Below are 27,343 nucleotides of genomic sequence, written 5' to 3' on the forward strand. Positions count from 1 at the left end.
CAAAAAACCCAAGACATTTTAAATATTCATAGATTTGACTAAATTCCAACAGAAGGGAGCTCACAAAAAATAATAGTTGTTATAGATCCAAGGTGAATATGTTTATTGTATATATTAAGAAATACTAAATGGGAGTGGTGCCTGTGGCTCAAGGAGTAGGGTGCTGGCCCCATATACCAGAGGTAGTGGGTTCAAACCCAGCCCTGGCCAAAAACTGCAAAAAAAAAAAAAAAAAAAAACTAAACTAAATAGTATTACCAATTAATGCTGAAATGGAAAGACAATAAGATAAAATATAGATCAATATTACCAAATAGATGTATTACACAATATAGCATAATTATTGGTACTCCAGGAAACAGAGTGTAGGTTAGACAGTATTTGTGTGAGTCAGGGAGTTCTCAGGTATTAAAACATTTTCTTTGACCTCAAAGAAAATTATTATAAAAGAAATTCAACTATTTTTGTGAGTCTCTGAAAGTATCATAGGCCTATCCCTAACAGATAAATTGGTCCTGAATTATATCCGCTTAAGTTCTGTAGTAACTTTTAGTGACAGTCATGGAACTTTTAATTATTATTGGGTATGATATGCCAGTTTTTAAAAGGAGATTATTGCATAATAACGGCAGTCATATTCATGTGTATTTTTTTTTCATGTGTTAGTATTTTTTCTTACATACATATTAAAAATATATCTTAAAAAAACTATTGGTGGCACAACGTACCCAATAGATATTTGTTCAATGAATGAAGAAATGAACTCTGCCCTCAGTGACAGTGTCCATCTAGAGTAGGACTCAGAAGCAGAGGGGTAAGGAGCAAGAAGGAGGTGGAGGGCTTGAGCTATCCTCCCAGTGGAAATAGGCAGAATTATAACTCAACATAGTCATCAACCAGGATCTTTTTGGCCATGTTGGTGGTATATGGATGCTAAAAGGAATTTTGTTGTTGCTGTTGTTGTTGTTTCTTTCTTGTTACAGGCCAGCTGCTTCAAAGCCATCTGGAACCAGAGATTCCAGCAAGTTGTCATTGGTGCTACCCAACTCCTTTGCTTCAGTGCCCTGATCTCTGGTAAACTTTATGCTAACCCTTCACTTAGCCCTGTATAATTAGGGTAGAGCCCAGAGCTCATTGGGAGAAGTTAAGAATTGTACCCTGTTGTGGGAAGCATAGGAAAACAGTCCAAGCCCAGATTGCTGGAAGAAAAATGTACACAATACCATCATAGCGGTAGAAAAGGCTTCAGAAAGAACTTAAACTGATACATTCAGGGCCAATTTATTAGTTAGGCACAGGGCCCATAATTTCAGGGACTCACAAAAATGGTTGAATTTCTTTTATAATAATTTTCTTTGAAGTAAAAGAAAATGTTTGAGACATATAGTAATAGATTTGTCTTTATACCAAAGCATTTGCAAAAAATAGTTTTAAATACATTATTATGGAGAAAGAGTCCTACAAAGATAAAATTGCCTAGGGTTCGAGAAAGTCACAATGCAGCACTGGCTATATCAGAATAAAGTAAGGCAAAACAATGCTATAGAGGTGTCAGTGAGGGAGGTACAAACACAGTCGGCCCTCGTGCAGGCTGCAGAGGAGAGGGTTGAATAGAAACAGGCCTTTATAAACAGGAAAGGGAGCCATTTCCAGGCCTGATTACTTGCATTGTACACCTCTCCATGTGGGAACTGGCCTCCTCTGCCCCGGGTGAACTCCTAGAGGTTATGATAACAATAATTTGCATCATAGCATCTTTATACTTTTGAAGGGCAATTTTTTTAATTTCATTTGATATTGCAGACACTTATAAAGAAGGGCTGTTTGTGCTCTATCTTAATGAGTGAGAAAGCAGAAGTGGAGGAAGCAGAATAATTGATCAAGGAGAATGGAATGAATATAAAATTGCACGGCAAGATATCAGATTTCTAATCCTGGCTTTCATTCAGTTAAGCATTTACCGAATGTCTATTAGGTGTTAAACTCTATGCTTGGTGCTAAGGATCGAGAGGTAAAAATAGAAAAATCAGGGATTCACAATCTAGCAGAGGTAGACATCATGGCACATGGTAATTAAGGTGGTGGAGGTGGGGACCAGGTGCACAGGGGCCTGGAGGAGAGAACACTGAGCCTACCAGGAGAAGTCATGGAAAGCAGGGGAATCAAGTTTACCAGGCATGGGAGGGGAGGGCAGCCAGGATAGCACAGAGAGAATGTGCAAAGACACACAACTGGGAGTTCTGCTTTGCGAAGGGGGCAAACATAGCAGGCAATGCGGCGGGGCCAATGGGTCGGCCCTAGGTCATAAAGCATCTTAACTTGCCACATGAAGGGACAGAACCTGTCCTTAAGACACTTTGTGTGTTACTTAATTTGGCCTTGGGCAAATTACCAAATATGTCTCCTTCACTTATAAAAGAAGAGGAGCAAATTCCATGACCTCCGAGGTCCATTCTAACTCTGATATCTCATGATTCCAAATCTTTAACACCAAGTATCCTCAGAAGAGGGCATTTGTTTTTTCTATTCTGACTTCATGTACACTTTCAAGTGAAAGGTGGAAATCACTCTTTCCCCTTCAAACAACCACATTAGACATAAAATAGTCACGTTTGCGGTATTCATCTTCTGGTCAAAGGCTCATCTGACTATGCGGAAGTGTACTTGATTTGATCACAGCCTCCTCAACCTGACATTTGCTCTCCTTTAATCTAGAACTAACAAATCAGAAAGAAGTAGAAGCGTGGACCTATCATTACAGTACGAAAGCATACTCATGGAATTTTTCCAGGCTATTCTGCAAGAAGGAATACACAGATTTAGTGGCCATCCAGAATAAAAATGAGATAGCCTACCTCAATGATGTCATCCCCTACTACAGCTCTTATTACTGGATTGGGATCCGAAAGATCAATAATAAGTGGACCTGGGTGGGAACCAATAAGACTCTCACCCCAGAGGCGGAGAACTGGGCCGACAATGAGCCCAACAACAAGAAAAACAACCAAGACTGTGTGGAGATGTACATTAAGAGTGAGTCAGCCCCCGGCAAGTGGAACGATGAGCCTTGCTGGAAAAGAAAGCTGGCCCTGTGCTACAAAGGTAGGTCTCCTCTCTTTGAAATTTGAGGATTTAAAATGAAAACAAAGCTAGCATGTGGCTCATGCCTGTAATTCTAGCACTGTGGGAGGCCCAAGAGGGTGGACTGCCTGAGCTCAGGAGTTCGAGACCAGCCTGACCAAGAGTGGAGAACCCATCTCTACTAAAAATAGAAAAACTAGCCAGGTATATGGCTGGCACCTGTAGTCCCAACAACTCAGGATGCTGAGGCAAGATGATCACTCGAACCCAGGAGTTTGAGGTTGCTGTGGGCTATGACATCACAGCACTTAACCCAGGTTGACAGAATGAGACTTTGCCTCAAAAAAAAAAAAATGATAAAATAAAATAAAAACAGAAACACCTTCCCTGGGTGCCCTCTGTAACTGCTAGGTCAATATCATGGAGTCACCAAGGCAGGGACATGAAATCAAGAGTAAACTGTTAAATAATTAGCACTAGTGAGTATCTTGAAGAATATAAGACCAAGATTAGAAAAGAATGACTGTTTGAACTCACAGGGAATTTAATATCATCTGGCTCACCCCTCTCATCTTGTAACTGATGAACAGTCAAGAAATTTTGGTTTCTCCAAACTTTGCATGTAGAGCAGGACAAGCAAAGGTAGGACTGGAAACCAGACTCCTAAATTACAGGTCTGGGGCCTCTTTCTACCACGATGGTCTCCTGTAAGAGAAAGTACAAACTGAGAGGGACTAGCCCTGGCCCCTGGGGGACACAGCTGTAACTGGTATCTCTTGAATGCTGGTGTGTTCCAGGCATTGTTATTAGTTCATTCACTGCATGTGTCATTTGTCCCTTCCTATTAGTTGTATTTAGTCTTTATGACCACATCATTAATCAGTTCCTTCTATTATCCTCATTTTGCAGATGAGGAAAAGGCTCAGAAGCTTTTAAGGAATCTGCCCAAGATTCTAAACTAGTTGATGGTGGGGCCAGTTTCAAACCTGGGTTGACTATAAATTGGTGTTTTTTAGCCATCTATGCCCTCCCATTCTTTCCTTTGCATTTTTATGAAACAATTTGAGTCCATAACTAAGAATAGCAAATGCTTTATAGTTTGTCTACAATAATACATCCAAAGTCCATATCCTTTGAACTTCAGTGGTGGTGGTGGAGCCAGGAAAGGGAAGAAGTAACTGAAGGTTAGATCTTGGGGGTATATTTGACTCTTGGTTCCCCCAGGTCCAGAGGAAGCAGACATGCCTGAAAGCTTGGTCCTCCTGGAGTCAGGAGCCTGGTGCCAGAGCTCATCCCATCTTTCTGATGTTGCTTCCTATCTGAAGGTCCCTTCTGTACCTTGCAGTGCACAGACTCTTTGGTTAGAGAGAGTATGGATTGTCCTGAACATGAGTCTTAAGTACTCTAGACCTTCTTTGATAAATCTTCTTACACATGCCACACTTTGCTATGTATGTTCTGAATTCTTCAGATTTTAAACACTCCCACTTGGACTCCTTCAACAACACACATTTGGAATGGAATATGCAGCTTACTCCTTCTACATTTTCCCTCTCCTCACCCAAACCTCCTAGCTAAGGGAAAGCACATGCATGAACGCACTGTCATGTAGTCACATCTCATTTTATAAATAACATATTTATATACTAATTAATTAATGACCACTTATCCACCGACCAGGATGGGCAGTATATTGTTCATCTGACTGCTCTCCTGGCTGGCTCTTTACCCCTTTCTAGGCGCTGCCTCTCTAGAACTGTCCTTTATCAGATTATCTTGACTACCAATAGCTGTTTCAATATGCCACTGATTTCCTGTCTCCTCACCCAACCTTCAACATCCATTTCTGCAAGGCAGTCTTCCCCAACAAAGCTTACCAAAAAGTGTCAAGATAGAAAAGAGATTGAAAATAACTGTCATAAGTGATGCCATTCCTCTAAGCTGCAAGGATGGCCGACATCACTAATTGGAGTGATTTCACCTGATCACAGATGGGCTCCTTCCCTACCAAGTTAATACTTTAGATAGCCGCTGCTGTTTATTGGCATTTTGCCATCAAAAATGTAAAGGTTGGAGGGAACCATCAATTCTCTGTGGGAATAGATGAGAAATAAATATGTACTAGGGCTTTTCAGAAAGTATCCAGCCATTGTTAATACTACTTTTGATATCACATGGCATATTACATACATATTACAGACTTCTCCAGTGTACTGCTACAAGAGATTAAGTATTTTTGGAATAATTTTCTAAATGCCAGGATTTTTGTTAGACCTCAGAACAAGATAATCAAAAAGGAGATTTGTTCACTGAATCATCATTATTCTCCTCCTTGTAAATCCATCTAAAAGAATAGACAAGTTGCTAACCCACCTGGAAGCCCCAAAGTGGGGTAGAGTACAGAATATTGCCTGGTTTAAAAAAAAATTTTAGAATTCTGATATTCCCAGAAAGCCACAATCAAGGCAAAACTTACATGCTCCAAGAACATAAGGCAGGGAAGTGTTACGGCTGTAAGGTACTAGTGGGGTCAAGGTTAGGGCAAGGTAGATAGGATGGAAGATGTGGCCAATCTTGCATCTACCAACTGCTATTGCCTCCTGCATCTTCTCTTTACCTGGAACCCTTTCACATGTCTCAGTGCCGCTGCACCAAACTCACTGGCTGCCATGGGGGAAGTTCCTCTTGTAGAAGTTCGCATGGTTTATAGAATTATTTCATCTCAGAGTTGAGAGGAAACGGTAGTCATCACTGGCAGGACACTCTCTGTGACATAGGGATTTCCTCTTGTAACAAACCCCAAAGTGGACCAACACATGGCCAGGGCTTAGTGCAGAGGGAATGACCACCAGAAAGCAGTCCTGCCCCAGACCTTGCCCCCAACCATGACTCCATCAAAAAAAAATCACTGAAAACATTCTCAGTGCTTTCATAGTATCCACTCTAATCCTGATCCTCCACCAAGTACAAATACCCTCAAGGACTTCTTGGTAGGAAAGAAACCCTAGCCTTTGTCTATTGTCACTGAGGGTCATGGACTAAGTGCGGAGGTCCTCACAGGTGAGCCATGGTCTGTACCCTCTAAGCCTGGCATGTTTAGCTTGAGAAAAATCCCCTCTTAGGGTTGTTTGTCCTTGACTTGGAGCAGGTCTTAACATCTCATTTTGTTCCGGGGCTCCTCTGCCAAACGCCCATATGGCAGGCAGTGGACACAGATTTAAAGCAAACAAAAGGTGGAAGAGTCTGGGCCCTGACTGTATAAACTGGGCTCAGAGAAGTAACTTGCTACGGCCACATAGTGAGCAGGAAGAAATGCCAGGATTCAGATCCTATTTGTGCAACACATAGACCCCCACATCTATTTCCTAACCTCTATGCTGTAACATGTGGCATGAGGACTTCCATGATAATTCAACACAACGAACATAGCTCTTGGTTAGAAAACCACAATGCATTTTGTGCCACGTAGAGAAAGTTCTTTGTCTGCACATCTATCAGTGGCTCCATTTGTCCCTCTGTGTCCACACATAGCAATGCCCCCCTTAGGAAACACCAAGTGTGAAATGAGAGCCGTGTAATACTCCTGTGACGCCTTCTGCACAGAACACCTTGCCTCTCCAGATGACACCGTGGTTCTCGGTAGTCTGGCAAGCTCAGTCCTACCTGAGAGAGGCTGAGAGTGGCTTAACATAAGAATCCAGGTTTTCTTCACATCTCCTGCACATGTTCACGATTCTGTTTCTATGCAGCCTCCTGCCAGGACACGTCCTGCAGCAACCAAGGGGAGTGCATCGAGACCATTGGGAACCACACCTGCTCCTGCTACCCTGGCTTCTACGGGCCAGAATGTGAATATGGTGAGGCTTCCCTCCTGCCGGTATTATTTGGGTTACTGGTCTTATGCCAGATGTGATGCCAGGAAGCAGATCACATTGGGGACACCCCGGTGAGCACAGGCTAGTCCTAGGCATCCCCTATCATCTGTCTGCTCCACCCAAATTGCCCCTAGACCCACCTTCTGCGTAAAAACATTTTTATTCTTAGAGAAAATAATAACTCATTAAATTTTGAAAGAGAAAGGGGAAAAGCAAAGGAAGCCAAACAAAGAGAACTCTTGCCAACTAGTTTACTCGTTTGACATAAAAACCAGTGAAAGAATGAACATTTCCCGAGAGGTAGCAAAGACAAAGGAGCCAAGTGAAGATGGACAGCTCGGGTTGGAAGCTTACAAAGTTAGAGTGCAGAGGGTTACACAAATAATTCCAGCTGCTTTACCTCTGCAATGAAAAAAGAATCAATATTTTATCTCCCGCAGTCAGGGAGTGTGGAGAATTTGACCTCCCGCCACGCGTCCTTGTGAACTGCAGCCATCCCCTGGGAAGCTTCTCTTTCAACTCACGGTGCAGTTTCCACTGCCGGGAAGGGTTCCAGCTGAATGGGCCCAGCGAGCTGGGCTGCCTGGCTTCTGGAACCTGGACGAATAAGCCTCCGCAGTGTGTAGGTGTGTAGACCTTACTCTTTCCAGCCTCACTGCTGACTGAAATTTGGAGGGTGGGGGAAACAGGGCCGACGAGCTGCCTAATGAGCATCTGTGTTAAATGGAAAATTCTGGTTATCGCCGTACTTGTCGATCAGACGAACACTAATTTTGATTTTCCTGGTATTTTCTATCTGTAGAGTGACTTTCCTTCTTGATTCTCAGACAAAAACATTACCAAGGGACCTTTCCCTTTCTTAATTACAGAGTGAACAGAGTATACTGATGAGGGAGGACGCACAGATTGAGTACTATGAATTTGATCACTCTGCTTGTGCTTCTCTAAATGAGAAGAAAAGGTGTTTGGATCTTTCAAACCATAACCAACAGTCTCATTTGACCAATGGAGCACGTTAGCCTGCCGGCCTCTTGGGGAAGGTGTAGCTGCTGTAGAAACCAGAGGCTTCCAGGGTGCTGGAACTCACACAATGGTCCTGTGGTTCTTTTTTCAGCTGTGCAGTGCTCTCCCCTCAAGCCTCCTGAACAAGGAAGCATGACCTGTCTTCACTCGGCAGAAGCGTTTCAGTACCAGTCCAGCTGCAGCTTCAGTTGTAAAGAGGGATTTGCATTAGTCGGGCCAGAGATGGTGCAATGCACAGCCTCAGGGGTGTGGACAGCCCCAGCACCAGTGTGCAAAGGTGGGTTTCAGGCCGTAGTACAGGACGTATAGTGTCTACTGTGCCCAGTCCTTGCTGGGCCTGTAGATAAAACTGATCAGCCTGAATTGCCAAAATTTAACTCTCCTTCCAGCTGCCCCCGGCTAGATTGTGTTAGTCTGGGACGAGAAAACGGTGTCAAACTTTAGAAAAACAAAAGGCTGAATTTACTATAAATAAAATGTAAAAGTCCTCCCTCCCCCCAAACTCACAATCCACAGTTTCAGAATGGCCTTATTCATAAGTTTCATGTAAGGTGGGAAAGGACGGCACTGGCATCCGTGAGTAGACTCTAGAACACCTCCAGGACAGGTTTACCAAGGAATGGTGAATAGAGGGCATTAAGACTGGATGGAGCTTGGAGGAATCGGCATCTTTAAGGGATTCAGGTGACCCTGAGGATGGGTCACTGGCCTCTTCCTAGTTTCAACCCTATTCCCAGAAGCTGTACTACTGTAGGTCTCCAGCTGTGGGCAGGCTTTTTTCTCCTTCCTAATACCTTTCTCCTTCTTTATCCAGCTGTGCAGTGTCAGCCCCTGGAAGCCCCCAGACAAGGAACCATGGACTGTGTTCACCCATTGGCTGCCTTTGCATATGGCTCCAGCTGTAAATTTCAGTGCCAGCCTGGCTACCATGTGAGCAGTTCAGACACACTCCAGTGCATCGGCTCTGGCCAGTGGACTGCACCCTTGCCAGCCTGTGAGGGTAAGATTTTTGTTTGGCAGCCCCCAGTTAATCCAAGAAGGACCCTGGGCACAGTAGAAAGACCAAGCAAGGGCTCTTGATGTCAGGGTGACCTCTTTTAGGCTCAGACACTGAAGCAACTTGTTCAACCTCTGGGAACGATGGTTTCCTCATCTGTGAAATGGAGCTAAGAGTTGCAAGGTTTTTTTTTTTTTTTTTATAAGAATTAAGCATATTACAATTAAATAGCATGTTTGCAGTACACAGCACAGAGTTGGGCGCTTGCTCAATTTTTGTTTCTGCTCCTTTTCTCCCTCCCTTCCTGTCCCACTTGCATATCCAAGCTGTGAGACAATGTTCTGTACTTGAGAGGCAGTCAGAGCAGCAGCCGAAATGGCTAAGAGAGAGAGTCCCCTGTAGTCTTTGGAGGTAGCTTTTGACAAAGGAACAAAAGAACATTGCATCAGAAAAGTATGAGAAGCAATGGTAGGCAATTATAACACCCCCAAACTGAATTCTGTGCAACTGCCTCACTCCCACAACTTATAAGGCAGACAGGGGTCATCAGAGAATAGGAAATTCAAGGTGGGTTAGAGAATTCCCAGACTGGACCTAGATGACAAGCCCAGCTCTCTCTTTACTGTCAAGCCATGAGGGTTCAGGGAAGTCACTTAACATTTCTGAACGTCACCTTCCCATCTATAAGGTAAGAAAGAATCAATAGAGATCTTTTATTTTTAAATGCCCTGATCTGTAAAAACCAGAGGTCAAAGCCCAGGATTAGAGAGTGGTCTGTATACTCTGCAAAGCCCCAAGAATAACCTGGAAATGAAATGCTTCATCAAGGAAGAGCCTGAGGAAACCAATCTTCATCAGGACTGAGGTCACTCCCGGCTTAATTGTGCTCAGAAACTCAATGCGGGCTGTGCTCACTTGGCAGGCAAACTCTAATTAGGATGACATCCTGTGCACCAGAGGCAAAGCCCATTTGGGATCATGTTACAGGGCTCAGTAGTAATGTCAACAATAATACACGAGCCCAGCTTTTGCCCTTTACGTCCGAGCTTTTTCCGTATCTCCTCTGCCCAGATTCAATTTCATAGATGTCTTTTTTTTTTTTTTTTTTTTTTGAGACACAGTCGTGCTGGGATAGGGTGCTCTGTCATCATAGCTCACAGCAAGCTCAAACTCCTGGGTTCAAGTGATCCCCTTGTCTCAGCCTCCCAGGCAGCTGGGACTCTAGGTGCCCACCGTGACACCTGGCTAAGCTAATGTCAATAAATACTGAATGACGACCTTTGCTGTGGAAAACACTGTGCTAAGCTTTGAAGTACAACTCGGTGACTGATCACAGCCTTCAGGAGACTGGGGTGGAATGAAAAAGAGTGACGGTGGCGTATGAATAGTAACAGAAGAACAGAGGGGCTGTGGGAGCAGTTTGGAGGTGCTCCCACCCCTGAACTGGGATGGGCTTGCGTCCATCCAAGCTCCTCCCAGAGAGGGCTTCCCAAGTGAAGGCTGGGCTGAGACCTGAGAGGCGGGGAGAGTGAACCAGGGAAAGAGGGGCCTGCGAAGGCGCGCCAGGCAGCTTCCCTTTGGAAAATGAAAGATTTGGGGTTCTCAACACACTGACAATGCGGGTAGGAAAAATGCATCATCCCAGGGAGGTCTTCCTGAGGAAGAACTGGGCCCTTCCGTTACCCAGTTACAGAAGGGGATTTTTCTATTTAGCCACTTCGTGTGAGCCACTGGGGAGTCCCGTCCACGGAAGCATGGACTGCTCGCCATCCTCGGGAGAATTCCGGCACAACACCAGCTGTAGCTTCCGCTGTGCTGAGGGTTTCGAGCTGAGAGGAGCTGACATAGTTCAGTGCGCTGACTCGGGACAGTGGACAGCGCCAGCCCCTGTTTGTCAAGGTATCGTGACAGTCGTAATGTTCTGTGCGTCGCAGCTCATCAAAGGTGTCAGCACCTGCACCAAGTCCTAGCACGTGCTGGCCCTGGGTGTGCCTGGCAGGAGGGAGGAAGGGGTGGGCAAAGCCAGGCCCAGGCACAATGCGACCATAGTCAAGGTGAGGGCTGCACCACTGACACGTGGGGCTGCACTGGCGGGAAGGGGCTGTGGTGGGAGGAGCCAATGGGCCTAAGCAACGCAGGGGAAAGGGAGAGTGCAGGGCAAGGTGCTTAGTCCAGTTCTGTCATTTCCTGTCAGTAAAACTGGGGCCCCTCTGAGGCTCGGCTCCGTGTCTCCTGTAAAACAGGGGGGCCTTATCTCCCTGGTCCCTATCATGTATATATGTAGAAGCAACTTTAAAACTCCCATAAGCTTTATAGGGAAAATAATGATGAGGATAATATTACCTAATAAATCATAGGTATTTGATGTGACAAATGATCCTCTTTCAGTATTTCAGCTTTTCAACATTTGGCTCTTACAGAACCAAGACCGGGGAGTCATTAGCATTAGGAGTCAAGTTCCAGAAGTACAGTTTGGACATTTTATGTTCTTGTTTACCAGAACCCTGGGAAATGTACATGACTCTCCTTGGTCCATGTATACCTGATTTTAAGATGAGGCCGTGGTTTGAAAGCAGGGTCTGGAAGAGATAGCTGTACGCCTGAGTTTGCAGCATTAGTCAATAGTTAAAGTAGGAAGCATGAAAATTCCCATCAGTGAATGATGGGGTAAGTCAAATATGGCAACACGTACAATGTAATTATTATTATTCAGCCTCAAAAAGGAGGGAAATTCTGACCTATGCTACAAACATGGATGAATCTTGAGGACGTTATACTGAGTGTAACAAGCCACTCACATAAACTATACGATCACTTAAGTGAGGAACTTAAGAGTTCCTCAAAATCACAGAGACAGAAAGCAGAGCGCTGGCTGCCAGGGGCCGGGGGGAGGGGAGAAAGGGGAATTATGGTTTAATGGGCACAGAGTTTCAGTTTGAGATTATGAAAAGGATGTTGGAGCTGGATGGTGGTGATGCTTGTGCAATAACATGAATGTACTTGATGCCACTGAACTGTACGCTTAATATTGGTGACATGGTAAAGGGTAAATGTTATGCTCTCTGTATTTGCCATAATAAAAATATCAAAAAACAGAACAAAAAAGGTCATGACAGAATAAACGGCCGTGCACCATGCTGGTGAGACCCAGTGAGGGCAATGGGATATACTGTGGATGTTCTAAGAGCCCTTAGATGTACTTAAAAGGAAGCATCAGGGATCACCTGAGCCATTCTTCTCTCTAGGCAAGGAAATGGCTAATTGTCCAGAGCAGACAGTTAGACGGTCTCTTAAGCATCCAGAGCTGTGGACTGAGTAACTCCCTTCTAGCCCTTAAGGTCTACCTCTGATGGACAGCCTCAGTAATACTGCTACTGCTGCTGCTGCTTCTAATACCACCACCACCGCTGCTACTGCTACTAATAATAGCAGCTAATATTTATTAAGCACTCTCTAGGATTTCATTTAGTCTGACCTAGGAGATAGTTACAATTATTACCATTGTAACTGGTGAGTTACAGGTGAGGAAAGGCGTGCTTCACATATTATCATCTCTTTTATATAGTTGAGACCTGGGAGCTGCAGCGCTGTTCCTCCAGACTAACATATTAAAATTTTAATTCTGCTTTTTCATTTAATGTTATTCATTGAGATACCTCTTACAGCTTTCCAAAGCAAACTATATCATTTTTAATGACCTTTAATATCTCGTTCCTGGACTCAGCATAGTTGACTTTCATTAGTGGCATTTCTATTTGTTTTCCATACTGTATGTTGTTCTTACACTAATGTCTTAATTTAAAAAAAATTTTCTGAATTGGCTTGGCACCCATAGCACAGTGGTTACAGTGCCAGCCACATACACCGAGGGTGGCAGGTTTGAACCTGGCCTGGGCCAGCTAAAACAACAATGACAATTGTAACAAAAAATTGCCAGGTGTTGTGGCCGGTGTCTGTAGTTCCAGCTACTTGGGAGACTGAGGCAAGAGAATCACTTGAGCCCAAGAGTTGGAGGTTGCTGTGAGCCGTGATGCCACAGCAACCTACTGAGGGTGACAAAGCGAGACTCTGTCTAAAAAAAGCCAAAACACAAAACTCTGAAATGACTTTCATATGCATCTTGATTACATACTTAGCATAGATTCTTGAGCCCAAAAGTACGGGTGTAAATATTATTGACACACATTGCCAAAAGGCTCAATAATGATTTAGCTTTTCCTAATAGACTCTTTGATGTGCCATTGTAACTAAGTGACCTTCCTCTCATCTTCCAAGATAAGGAAGCCTCATTTTTCTTCTACCTGTTCTTGGTAGTAGAAAGGGCTACCGGGTCCGAATCAATGAGTACACCTGTATTCCTGTTTCTTTACTGCTCTTTTCTCATCACTCAGCTTTGCAGTGCCAAGATCTTCCAGTTCCAAGCAAGGCTCAGATGAACTGCTCCCACCCCTTCGGTGCCTTTCGGTACCAGTCAACCTGCAGCTTCACCTGTGACGAAGGCTGGCACCTGGTGGGGGAAAGTGTGCTACAGTGCTTGGCTTCCGGAAGCTGGAGTGCTGTTCCTCCAGAATGCCCAGGTAAGAGCCCATTCTTTCTAGCAGCTTAGATGTAGTCATAGACAGTATTTTAAAAGTCTGTGTTTTAAAGGTGGTAACTGTAGAGTTTGCCTTGAACTGGACTGGGAAATTAATAAATACTCTCACTCATGCTTTCGTCCCATAACTGAAGAACCCCAGATGCAAATGTCTTCAGGGACTAGGCAGAGGGAATGGCCACAGGGAAAGGCCCTTGCTAACTCCTTGTCAGGGTCTTTATCTTTATCAGGACCAGGACTGGAAGGCTCCTGTCACTAATCCAGTGAACTGTTCTCAGCTGGCTAAAAATAGCATCTGGAAAAAAGACCAGAAGAACAAAAATTGCTTCAGATGGTTGTCCCAAGACCGGCATGACACTTTACTCTGAGGAACAATGGGGCATAATAACAGGGAGCAGGGGAAGGCTGAATTTATATGTCCTAGTTGCAGATATACTCCAAGATCTGAGTGACAGTAGAGAAATATCCACTTAGGATAAAGTGGAGAGTGACAGGAAGAGGATAAGACTACTTTATGGACTAGAGGTTATAGGATTCTCAGATTCAGTGTAAGAATTTACCTGCATTGTACTTGACATAAAAAAGCCACTGTATTCTGTCCATGGGGTAGCATCCTGTATGAAATAGAACTGGTTCTCATCTATTTGTCAACTGAAGGATAGATGTGTGTTTTCTTATTTTGCATTCTTTTTCCTTTAGTATAGTAAACTCTTTATTACATTTATAGCAAATGTTGCCTTTACAAAGATCTACTAGCCAGGCATGGTGGCAGGTGGCACACACCTATAATCCCAGCCACTTGAGACTCTGAGAAGGCCCAGAAGTTTGAGGCAGCAGTGAACTATGGTGACACTACTGTACTCTAGCTCTGGCAACAGAGTGGGACTCTTTCTTCAAAAAAAGAAGAAAAAAAGCACTATTCTCATTTACAAAATCTACAGAAAAATTAGGAAATCGAGAAATGAAAAATTATTCTGTTAAATACTCTAACCCTAAAACAGATACTGTGAACATCATCCTGGTATGAATTCTTCCAATGTTTTCCCCACTCGCGTTCCCCTCTATGCAATCGGTATTTTATGATAAATTTACACTTTTAGTAAGAAAATTAAATGGGTAAAGTACCAGACATTTCTACAGTATTTGCCATGTCTATGCCTTTCACTTTGTACAGACCTTCAACATCTGAGTGGAATCAGGCAGATAGATATTTTTGATGAAGAGGAAACCACTTGCTATTTAGGTCACACACAAGCATGCACACACGTGCACAGACCTCCCTGGTGAGCTAGGTCAACAGTGAGTGTATGAATGGATGAATGAACCAGCAGAACTGGATGTCCACCCCCTAGCATCAGAGTCTGGCAGGCCACTGGAATTGGGTTTGGGTGCATCTTCAGAGCTGGGTCTGGGAGAACGGGGTGCTTCTGTGACTTTGCCCTCTTTGTGCTCATCCTGACTACACTGAAGCCCGGGTACATTACAAATTTTCTCAGCCTTTGGGAAGAGCTGGGTGTCGGTGAGGAGGGCTATCACAGTGATCAGAACTTGTCCCGGCAACCCTTGGTCACGCAGGGCACAGATTACAGTTCATCTCTCCATACTGTCCGGGGCGTTTCATAGCAAGGAGGTTGCCACTCACCACGGCTTCCTGTGACCTTCCAGTTCCCTTCTGCTTTTAGCTCTTTGTTTACTCCGACTGAACTTTCTCCTCCTATTGTTGGGTAGGCATCAAGCGAAATACCGAAATGTGGGCTGGGCAGGAAGGTGCCATGAGGCTTGCAATCCACTACATGTTGTGACACTTTTGAGAGTGTGTTATCAGACAATTTCCCTTTTTAATGCTCCCTGCACCCCGCCCTGCTGGCAGAAGTCAAAGCCACAAAAGAGCTGGCAATGGGTTTCATGGCCCCGAGGTCCTCACTCACGGCCCTTCTTCCCCCGTCCTTACAGTTCACAGGCTTCTTAAACTGTTCCCTCTCCCACTCCACACACACACTTAATACAGAAAGACATTTCAAGTGGCAGAAAATAACGAGGTGTTTGCACAAGCTGATCAGACTGGAGGGAGTTCAGCAGGAGAGGTGAAGGAATGAAATAGAAAGGTGCTCTTAAAATTTTAGCCCATTTCAGTCAGCAGCCAAAAAGTGGCCCCCTGGACAGCCATACTGTCACCGTCTCTGGTCTAAAGCCATACCTGGCTCAACCAGGTCAAACAATGAGAAGAAATACCCTAAACCAGGTGACCACTAAGTCTTCACTTTTAAACATCAGTGTGTTTCATCTGGGCTGTATTGTTTGTTAACTGACAGAGGAACATCTTCACAGCTGTTGACATTTGCATGCAGCATGTTTTTGCTTTTGATCAGAGTAAAAATCCTGGAGCTCCATATTGCTATCTCCCCATTTTAAAGGGGAAGATACTGAGGCCCAGAGAGGTTAAGTGACTTGCTAAAAGTCACACAGGATGATCTCTGACCCAGCCAAGTTCCCTAGCACTTCAAACTCTACATGTATAGACTGTGGCAAAGACCTATGAAACCTAATTTAATTTTTTTTTTTTGTAAGTGAACCAAGTAGAGTCTTTTGTGGCTGGCATTTGCAGACAGCTGATTACGTTATGTACCTACTGTATGTCCATGATTTTTTTTATTATATCTTTTACACATGATTGAATTAACTTACAAGGCAAGGGTTCTACTTTTCCCCATGTCCAATAAGAAATAACCAAGGCTCAGGAAGGTTGTTGTCCTGAGATGTGTTGCTGTAGGAAACAGAGCTTGAATTTCCACAGATTCTTCCCACCACCTCGTCAGGGAAAGGAGGAGAAAGTATTTGACTCCATTTCCATTCTTCCATTTCCATTCACTGTTTGCATTGTTTTCTGGTAAGGTCATCAGGCTCGTTTCTGGAGAAGACAACAATGGAACAATCCCTTCCACTCCCGTCCAAGAGCAACTGAAATGAGTCACACCACTGTCTTCCCAAACAGAACCCCAGCTTCCTTTCAAAGTCACCTCTGAGGCTGTTTGTGAGAGATTATGACAAGATATTAATCAACTCTAATCTGCTGCTATTTTGCACCCCATAACTTTTAACTGGTGATAAAGCATCATGAGATTCGAACAATTATCTTTAGCCAAAGGCTGCTGTTGTATATTGAGGAGGTCTCTCTCTCTCCTTCTCTCTCTCTCTCTCACACACACACCCTGCTGATTTCAGTTTGCCAAGTTCTAAACCCATCTCTTCTCTCCTCCTCTGCCATGCTCATGACAGCCATCAGCTGCCCACTGTTGCTAAGTCCTCAGAACGGAACAGTGACCTGTGTCCAACCTCTTGGAGCTTCCAGTTATAAATCCACATGCCAATTCATCTGTGATGAGGGATTTTCTTTATCTGGACCACAAAGACTGGACTGTACTCCATCTGGACACTGGACAGGCTCACCACCGAAATGTGAAGGTAGGCTCCTGGGTCTGTCCTTTGTCGTGACTTTTCAGATGACATTGTAGAATGGAGAATCACTGAGGATTTGCAGGTATGAAAGCGTACATGTGCTAAAACAAATAGCATGCTCACCACAAATCATGGTCATCTTATCAAAACTTCCTCTCTCTCTCTGAATAATCTTTTAATGACTTTCATTAAACATTGCACAGTTTTATGCAGTGCACATCAGTGTCACTATGGTTTGATGCTTACCACAATTCTGAGATAATGAGGGAAGGCGGTACCACCTCCACTTATAGATGAGAAAGAAACACAGCCTCAGAGAGGTTGAGTAGTTTGTCCAAGGTCACAGCGTTAATAAGTGATGAAGCTCAGCTATGCCAGTGGAACTTTCACTTCCTTAGAAAGTCTCTTTCTGGTCCATATATCATTCATTCGTTCATTCATTCATCCCTTCGCTCACCTTCACTGAGCACTCCTGAGTCTCAGACACTGAGCTATTCAGGGATGGATGTGATTCAATCCTAGTGTGACTATTATTATACTTCTATATGGATTATAAGCTCCTGGAAGGCAGGAGCTGTGCCTTCTCCATCTTTATATCCCTGGCAGCAACTAGACAGAATACAAGTGGATGTGTGACAACCATCTGTTGAATGAAGCTTATCATTTACCAGTAAAACTTACTCAAGCCCAAGCTCTGCTGACAGTGAACTCGGGGAAATCCTCATCGGCCAGGGCCAAATACCTCACCTGTCCTCAACTGCCCCAAAGCCTCTTGCTGGCAAAGCACCCAACACATTCTACGTTCTAAAATAGAAACGCACTGATTAATCCATTCGTAGCTCATGTTTATTTTCAAAAGTCACCACTGTTCCAGTTAATTGCTCAGAGTATTAGTCAGTCTGTGATAATGAGACCAGCAAGAAGAGCTGGTATGTATTTATTGTGTATGTTGGACCAGCTTTTTCAGATATGTTATCACATTCAGTCCACACAAACAACCCTGAAGATGGTTATTTGTGTTGCCCCCATTTTAAAGGTGAAGAAATGGAGGCTTTGAGAGGATAAGTAGCTGGCAAAGGTCACATTACAAGGAGGCGTAGAGTCAGGTTTCAAATCCAGGCTTGTCCGACTAGGGCTTCGGTTTTTCCTGCTGCACTACACTGCCACCCAGTGGCAGAGCTTCTAAACCCTGGGGCAACCACCTGTGAATTTACTCTTTCCTGCTGCACAGATGGCAGCTGTAACTGCTAAGATGAACTTTAGAAATGGCAACGCCTGGTGATCAGCTGAGAGAATACGTTGGAGGAAATCTACTAGTGTTTTCTGAAAATAGCTAAAATATTATTTATTCCTTTTTGCGGAATGAGTGCTAGATTCCTATCCTGAGTCACGCGCCATTGAGAATGTCCTATTCACACCCTTACACTTCAGTTTTCTCAATTCCAAAAGGAGAGCAGTGGGCAAGATCATCCCTGAGCTTTCTTCACCAGTCAAAAATTCTGTAGAGTAAAAGACATAAAATGCTGCCTGCTGCTGTCAGAAAGATAGACTATAAGCCATGTGAGGAATCTAGAACATTTAGGGGGACAACATTAGGGCTTGTGTTTACTGTCCATCCATTTATTTCTCATGCTCTCATTCATTTATTCCATTGAAATTTATCATGACCTCTATTTTCTCAGGTTCTATTTTAAGGCTAAAGAATCAAAGATCCCTTAACAATCTCATTCATGTTTAAAATAGATGCAACCAACATGGTTGAAATCTCTGAAGCCCCTGTCTCCCCTCACTCCTTTCCAAACTTGCCTCCCACCTTGCAAGCCCACCCCCGCCCAGTGGCAAGAACTAACTCCTACGAAGGATGGCAGCTTCAGCTCACTGAAGCCCCAAATTGTCAGCCATGTCTGATCCTGATATTACACTCTGGTGTTCAGACCAGTGTTTCTATCTCATTCTCCAAATTTATTCTCCAGATTTAGGCAAATGCTTCCTCTTTTCCTATATGCCTGAGTTCATGAATTTTTAAGCCTCAGCACTACCTCTAGAGCCTTGACCTTCACACATTGTTTTGCAGAGTCCTGGCTACATCAGAGGGGCTTAGGGACCACCAAGTAAGCAGGGGCAATGTGGCAGGTGGAGTTCTCAGGCTTTCTCTGAAGAGTTCAATGCAAAATTTCATTTTGGAGGGTGGTTCCTCAAATATTTCCATTTTAGTTAGAACACCCACCCCCTGGGTCCTCTGAGACTTGGGTTCTTCCTATACAGTTGTTCCTTGGTATCCACAGGAGATTGATTCCTGGACCCACCTGGGTACCAAAATGTGCAGATCCGTAAGTTCTGTATGCAGAATGAAATGGTGCAATATTCACATATAACCCTGCAGTCCTCCCATATAGTTAATCACTGCTAGACTACTCGTAACACCTAACAGAATGCACACACATCACTTCATTCACGTGGATTCATTGTAGCACGTGGTGCATGGCAAATTTAAGCTCTGATTTTTGGAACTTTGTGGAATTTTTTTCCCCCAAATGTCTTCCATCTGGGGTTGGTTCTGTTCATGGATATAGAACACACGGATACAGAGGGCCAACATCCACTATCCTCTCTGCCTTCACTCTCCAGGGCCTGAAGTTCCTTCCAGGAAGGCTATTCCACCAACTTTCACGATGCCATCTACATGCTGGACTGCTCGTGTCCAGTGACTGTGTCCTTCCTATCCCTGCCTGTTTGGTCACTTTGGTGATAAAGACCACTGATCTCTTAACCACTTAACATTCTATTATTGACCCTCTGAAGACCATGTCTGGCTGCTGGGCCCAACTTCTAGTGTCCATCCTCCCCGTGAGTTGGGAGAGGTAATCCTGGTTCCAAATCCCAACCCCATTCTACATTTGTGCCTGCTCCTGCTGATCCACATCCTAAAATACAGCAAACCGGAACCCTCCAAGCTCTGGCCTGCCTCACGGCTTTCTTTTTTCCTTCATTCTCAACATTTCTCTGATTCCGCGGGGATTCTTAGTTTTATTTTTAAAGTTTGTGTTTAAAATAGCCAATTCAGTGACATTTATTGTTTATACTATATCTTCTTTCTAGGAAGTTACTGAGCAAACTAGATCCAATCCAAGTAACATGAGGTAATAAGAAGAAACAGATATGAATGTACCAAAGCTACTTAAAATAACACAAACCAAGATGTTCATGAATTTACAGGCCGTCATGTGTACCTACTTAATAGGTTACAGAAAAATACCCATGAAGACCCCAATGGGACAGAACTGCCTTGGAAGTCAGTGAAAATAGAGCACTAACCATATAATAAAAGCAACACTTATCTGCTTTCTATTCTTATAGTTTTTCGTTTATTTTCCAAAATCTAGAATAAGCTTAAAAAATAATCACTTTTTCAAGTCGCACACAGAAATCATTGCTTGGTGTATACCTTTTCTACACAAAACCCCACCACTCCCACCCCATCAGTGCTAACTCCATACGTTGAATTCATCCCATGTTTTCTGAGAGTCCACCGTATGCCAGATCTGGGTTAGGACTCAGCCTTTCTCGTCAAAGACTTCCTCTGAAATGGGAAAACCTGCTTCCTTACACAGTTCAAGTCTAGCCCTTAAAGTTATGTAAAGACCTTTGGCTGGACTAGGACAGTCGCTAGGTTAATCTATACCTGAAAGGGTTCAGAGAATTTCGTAAATACAAAAGTCTGAATCTGTAACTTTGTAATACCTTTCAAGTTAGTCCTACGGTCATTTTATACTAGAGATCAGCTCAATAAATTTTTTTTGAATAATAACTCCTCTTATTCCTTTTCAAATCAGATAAAAACACATATTAGAATGCATCTAAATTAAATTGCACTCCTTTATTTATTTATTTAACAAATATTTAGAACCTCCTATTCCCTGGGAGCCAATGTTGAAAGAGCAAAGTTCCTGTTTTTATGCACCTGATATTATGCAGATTCTGGGGCTTAAAGACGTAATCCTGGGAAATTCTGAAAAAATTCTGAAAAATTTATTTTAGTGAATGCTTACAGATGACTTGGCATCTAGGACTTATATCAATAGACATGTTTGGTAAATATTTGGTAAGTGAAATTAATTTTCAGGGAGTTACTAGTCAACAATTTGAGAATATTGAACTGAAATTCAGTATGTTACTTTGGCTATTTGAATGGATTCATGCAATAAGAGTATATGACCCTTTAGTGAACAATCTGTCCCTGCAAATCACATGAACCAGCACAGAAAAGCCAACTGTGGTACAGCACTTCTTCATGAGGCAGCACATAAGACTTGAAGAAGTTTTTAACAATCAGAATAGCCAAGCAAAATAAGCTTTATTTGACGAAGGGATTTAAAATAATAGAATAGCAAGGGCTTTAAAAAAAAGACTAGTCACTCAGTCTGTTAATGATCCAGTATTTGTTTGTGAATAGTAGCCTTATGTCAGAGAATCTAATGGGGGAGAAAGGTACCATGCTAACAAAAATATGTAACTGTTGTAGTTTATAATACCAATTTGGGGAGGAAACTGATTAGTAAATTAAAAATTACTTACTAATCCACTTGGCAAGTGATCATTGAGCAGATCCTGAAATGGGAAGTATGAGAGACACAAAGATTAATGGTTCTTGGGTTTTAGACACTTTCTGTCCAGTAGAAGAAGGAAAGTATGATATGCGATGTGACAACATCTGAGTTCAAACAGAAGTTGTTGCGTTCAGGGGACACAAGTTCAACAGTGATCAGCAGAGAACTGGTAGGATTTAGTCCAGTGGAAATGGAAGAGAATTCAGGGTAGTGTGAGCCAAGAGCCAGAAGCAAGAATGAGTGAAGTCCATTTAAGGAATTCCAGGAACTAATTTAGATTGATTGGGAGGTTTTGAGCTTTCCTGTGCTATGGAGCTGTGGTATTAAAAAAAAAAAAAACCAGCCTGGGGATTCAAATGGAGGAAATAGTTTGAGACAGAAAGTGATCATTGCAGTTTTAGATGTGTTGAATTTGAGAAGATGGTAGGCTATCTAAGAGGAAGAAGGCTCAGGCAAGAGGAAGGGTAGAAGAGAAATCGTGGACTGCAGCCATTCAGATAAGATAGTGGGGCTGTGCGAGGCTCCGTGGAGCAGAGGGTATGGAGAAAATAGAATGGCACTGTCACTTCTTGAGTGTGGCTCCTAGAGTCTTTGGCTTTATCTTTGTGACCTCCGCCTATACTTCTCTCTGCAAGTTCCCAATGCCTGCCACTGCCCTCAGTGGCAAAGAACCTACCTTATATGTTATTTAAGAAATATGTAACACGTGAAATAACCACCTTTTAGCAAAACCTGGAATAAACTAGATGCCAACTAATATTTGTTAAGTATATACATGAATGAAATTTGTGTAACAAAACTTCTGAACGAACTTGGAGTTTGTGACACTCTTGATTTGATATTCCAGCTATCAAGTGCCCAGAACTCTTTGCTCCAGAGCAGGGCAGCCTGGATTGTTCTGACACACAAGGAGAATTCAAAGTTGGCTCCACCTGCCATTTCTCTTGTAACAAGGGCTTTAAGCTGGAAGGTTACAACAATCTGGATTGCACTACTTCCGGAAGATGGTCAGCACCTCTGCCAACCTGCAAAGGTAACAATCTAAGCTCTACTTCCAGAACATTTTTCCACAACAATAACAAACACCTATATAGTTCTTATATGTGACAGGTATATATTATACTATTACTTGGGTCTAACAAACACAGCCTAGGAATTAACAAATTTCTAAGGAGTGATGGGACTTTTATGTTTATAAACAAAGATATGTTGTTGATTCTTTCTTTCTTCTTTTTTTTTGAGACAGAGTCTCACTATGTCACCCTTGGTAGAGTACTGTGGCATCACAGCTCACAGCAACCTCAAACTCTTGGGCTTAAGTGATTCTCTTGCCTCAGCCACCCAAGTAGCTGGGACTACAGGGGCCCACCTCAACACCCAGCTATTTTTTTGTTGCAGTTGTCATTGATGCTTTAGCTGGCCCAGGCTGGGTTTGAACCCGCCAGCCTTGGTGTATGTGGCCGGCGCCCTACCCACTGAGCTATGGGCTCTGCTGATATGTCGATTCTTAAGCAGAAGTTTGGTTTCATAGTCTTGGCCTCTTAAAAAGCTTTACTGAGCCAGTGGAGTGGCCTCCATCATTTTATTACCAAGAGAAAGTACAAAAGGTTGGAGTTACTAGTTTAATTTTCCAAATCAAGGAATTGAGATGCAGAGATGCCATCATCTTCCTGCCATGTGGCCTCTGACTGACAAAGCCGGTGGCATCATTCACACTTCACCTTTCATGCTGACCTTTGGCCAAAGAACACTGCCATCTCCCTACAAAGCAAGAGTGGTCAGGCAATGGGCCCATGTCTATTTGGCTTTCCACTGAATTTCTGCCTTTTTAAAAAATATCAGTAACATTGATCCTCAGTTTGTTTTCCTGGAGAATCATTTCTTCAAGGACCTTTCAAATAATTTTTTTCATCTTTTTTTTATATCTGAGATTAATAGTTTTTAACTTCCTTAAATAGATGTCACTAGAGCCTCCCTTGTTATGGAAGGAGTGAAAGACACCTCCGCTCTGTGGTGCTCCTTTCACTGGGAACTCTGTAACGTGAAGCATTTCCTCACAACAGGTATAGCGTCTGTTCCCGCTCGGGAGGTTCGATGCCCAGCTCTCACCAGTCCCGAGCAGGGAACCATGTCCTGCAGGCATCATCTGCAAACCTTTGGTTTGAATAGCACCTGTCACTTTGGATGCAAAGCCGGCTTCACCCTGGTGGGAGACCGCACTCTGAGCTGCAGGCCTTCAGGACAATGGACAGCAGTGACTCCAGCCTGCAGAGGTAACGTGAGAGCAGCGGGCAGTTCTGCAGGTTCTCAGTCTAGCCGTTGCACCTGCCTGTTGAAATTCCTCCCAGCCACAACGACCACCGACCACCGCAAGTGTCAGCTCCTCTGGGAAATCCACACTAGTCCCAGGAAGGAGTAAAGTGCAGCAGGCCCCTCACCTCTGCCCTTCCTCATGTCACAAGCTAATGCTCTGGTGCTCTAAGACCTGAAGGAGGAAACATTTGCAGATGTCCAAAATGTGTCAGAACAATAAGCATGCTAAACATGAAACCAGCCATGTGAAATGATAAATAACCGATCGCAATTCTGATAGTCATCTGACAGTATACAAATTCCATATTTTTATCATAATTGGGACCTAAATAAAAAGCTAAGCCATGTGTGATACCTCTTGAATAGCTATCACTGTATACATGAAGCACTGAGTCCTCTATCTCTTTCATCTTTGTATCCCCCGTGAAGCAAGCCACAGTGCTTTGCAAATGTCACTATTGGTCAATAACATTTGTTTGAATTAAGGTTAATTTTCTGAGCTTCAATTTCCTATCCATAAATAACAACAACCTGAAGTTCTCTGAAAAAGTAAAAAGGATGATGTCTCTACTTCCTTCAAAGTTCTAGGGTCCAGATATGCTGAGCACTTATTATTATGTATTTTAATAAACACACACCAACATGCCAGTTGATCACAAGTGCAGTAATAATAACATTTAGAATAACAGCATTTTTGGAAAGAAAAATTTCATGAAGAGTATTTTCGGAGGCAGATAGATCAATCCTGTAGCAGGGCTTCATCTGATGCTACTATGTGTCTGTCCCAGTTCTTGGGCTTTCATTTTTCCACTGGGCATTTTAGAACGTGTGATGCTGGGAAAGTTGGCCTGAATATTGGAAGTGGCTCGGATCTTTTCTGAGTTCTCATGTTCTGCTTCATCTATGGGCAATGCTAGTCAGGTTACACATGAAACCATCATCTCATCCACCTTCATGCCACATGTTAGATGCCACTCTCTTGCATTCTTTCCAGCTGTCAAATGCTCAGAACTGCACGTTCCTCAGACAGTAATGATGAACTGCTCCAGCCTCTGGGGTGACTTCAGCTATGGAGCAACCTGCACCTTCCATTGTCCAGAGGGTCAGCTACTTAATGGCTCAGCAAGAACAGAATGCCAAGGGAACGGCCGCTGGTCAACTACCGTGCCAACCTGCCAAGGTATATTTTTCATACGGCTTAGTCACTTTGATACGGAAAACAGCAAAATCAGTGTTTCTTCTCTGTATTTCTCAGTGGTCTTCCTTTCCACCACTGGGTTTCCCCTGTACGCTTAATGAGTGTTTCACAATCAATCAGGCAGAATCTTCTTGCCTTGCACAGGGTGGTGAGAACCAAGTTGAGCGACTCTGCGGAGCTAATCACCACTCCTTCTCAGTGCTCTGATTTGTGAAATGAGTCCTCTCACTTCCTCATAATCTCTGTGTAACACACCTTGAGGTTTCAAAAGAGTCACAGACTGAGAGTTATTTCCCACAGATTCCTCATTTATTATTTCAGACGACCTTTGTTTACCACCTGCCTCTAACCGCCCCCCTCAGATTTTCCTTCATTCAGCTCATCTCTTTGTCAGGTGTATCACATTGGTCTCTTTTCCCCCCTATTTTTCCCTATCAGTTCATCACGACTTTTGGGGGCATACTGGATTTTTGATGGCCAAAACAAATGACCCACAGTTTATTTTATTTGCCCAAACTTCTATGTGTAAGATTCTTGTGTTTGCAGTTTTAATTCTTTTTATTGGGTCCTTAGTCTGATTTCATTGGAAATGAGAGTTGGCCTCTAAGCCTTAGGAATAAAGCAAGCCCTGCTTCCCATTCTGCTGCAATGCATTTCTGACTTCCAAGGACCCTTGATGATCCCACTTAATCCTGCATCTCAGAGTTCTTAGGACCTTCCTGGAAGAGGAAGACTGTTCTTTTGCATAATATGTTTCTTATACCTCATGTGTGTATCTGTGTTCTGCAGCAGGACCACTGACTGTCCAGGAAGCCCTGACTTACTTCGGTGGGGCAGTGGCCTCTGCCACAGGTCTGGCGATGGGAGGGACACTCCTGGCTCTGCTAAGAAAGCGTTTCAGACGAAAAGGTAAGTAGGCAAAAGTCTTCTCCTTGCTTTCTTTTTTCATGTGATTTGGGGTGGGGCAGTAAAAACCACAACTTCAGGAGTTCACATGGTGAAACATTTGCATTAAGAGAAAACAAGGTCAAGATAAATGATCATAAGAACTGACTGCCCTTCAGAATCACTTGGGAAACTGTTTAACGTACATAAAGAAACACTGTGTCCCTTAGACTGTTCATCAGAAAAATAACTTTGGAGCAGGCACAGTGGCTCACCCCCATAATCCTACCACTCTGGGAGGGCAAGGCTGGTGGATTGTTTGAGCTCAGGAGTTCGAGACCAGCCCTAGCAAGAGTGAGACCCTATCTCTACTAAAATTAGAAAAAACTAGCTGGGCACTGTGGTGAGCACCTATAGTCCTAGCTACTCAGTTACTCAGGAGGCTGAGGCAAGAAGATTGCCTGAATCCACGAGTCTGAGGTGGTTGTGAGCTGTGACGCCATGGCACTCTACCCAGGACAACAGAAGGAGACTGTTTCAAAAAGAAATTACAAAAGAAAGAAACAAAAAAGAACTTTGGCCTAGGAATAAAAGAAGAGAATGGCCTGTCTCTGAAGGTTTAAAATATCTTTTTCAATCTTCTCCAAACACTTAACTATAAGGTCATAAAGACTTGCATAAGCTCATGGGGCTCTCCATCACTCCTTACAAAAAATGACTGGGGACATCATGGGGGCCATTAATGCAACGTCAAAGTGGCTGTGTCAAAATATTTGACAGAGTGCTCATTGACAGGAGGGGAAGAACCACTTGTTCCCCTGTGCTTTTTCTCTCTCTATTCACAAAGCTACTGTTGCATTGAGGCTGTTTTCCCCAAGCTCCTTCATATACTCTCCTGTGAATGGGTATTTCCCCCTTTGTCTACCGTCTTGAAACAGACAAAGGGAAATATTCTGCTTAAAAAGACCAATGAGATATACCAAGAGCTACAGCTTTCCCTCCATGCAAAATTTGTGCTTATTTAACCAAACTCAGAAGATAGGGGCAAGAGTTTCCAAGACCTAGACCCTCATCTCCGTAATCAAGTAGGAATCCTACTTTCCTGCCCCCCTCCCCAAGTTCTTTCATTGCTTTTGACATATTTTCCCGGGAATCTTTGGAACAATGGAAAAGAACCAACGGGCACCCATCCTCCAATATCTTAAACAATAAACATATTCATTTGCTGGTGATAGGGCATATTTCTTGGGCTTGTCCCATTTGCTTTCAGATTTCCTTATGGCCAACTAAGATGAAAATGCTATAGCCATGTCT

The 27,343-nt window shown here is 43.4% G+C and overlaps 1 protein-coding gene across 1 annotated transcript; it reads left to right on the forward strand.

Moving 5' to 3' along the window:
• Window positions 1-905: 905 nt before the first annotated feature.
• Window positions 906-26,266, forward strand: SELP (selectin P). The gene is made up of 13 exons (XM_023510833.1): window positions 906-1,074; window positions 2,716-3,102; window positions 6,831-6,938; window positions 7,397-7,582; window positions 8,071-8,256; window positions 8,794-8,979; window positions 10,690-10,875; window positions 13,368-13,553; window positions 16,847-17,032; window positions 22,481-22,666; window positions 23,697-23,906; window positions 24,941-25,126; window positions 25,934-26,266. The coding sequence occupies exons 1-13, from the start codon at window positions 927-929 to the stop codon at window positions 26,059-26,061; spliced, it is 2,469 nt and encodes an 822-aa protein (XP_023366601.1). The 5' UTR covers window positions 906-926; the 3' UTR covers window positions 26,062-26,266.
• Window positions 26,267-27,343: the final 1,077 nt, after the last annotated feature.

This window comes from Otolemur garnettii, unplaced genomic scaffold, assembly GCF_000181295.1.
Source record: "Otolemur garnettii isolate 467f Iridium unplaced genomic scaffold, OtoGar3 scaffold00016, whole genome shotgun sequence".
NCBI lineage: Eukaryota > Metazoa > Chordata > Mammalia > Primates > Galagidae > Otolemur > Otolemur garnettii.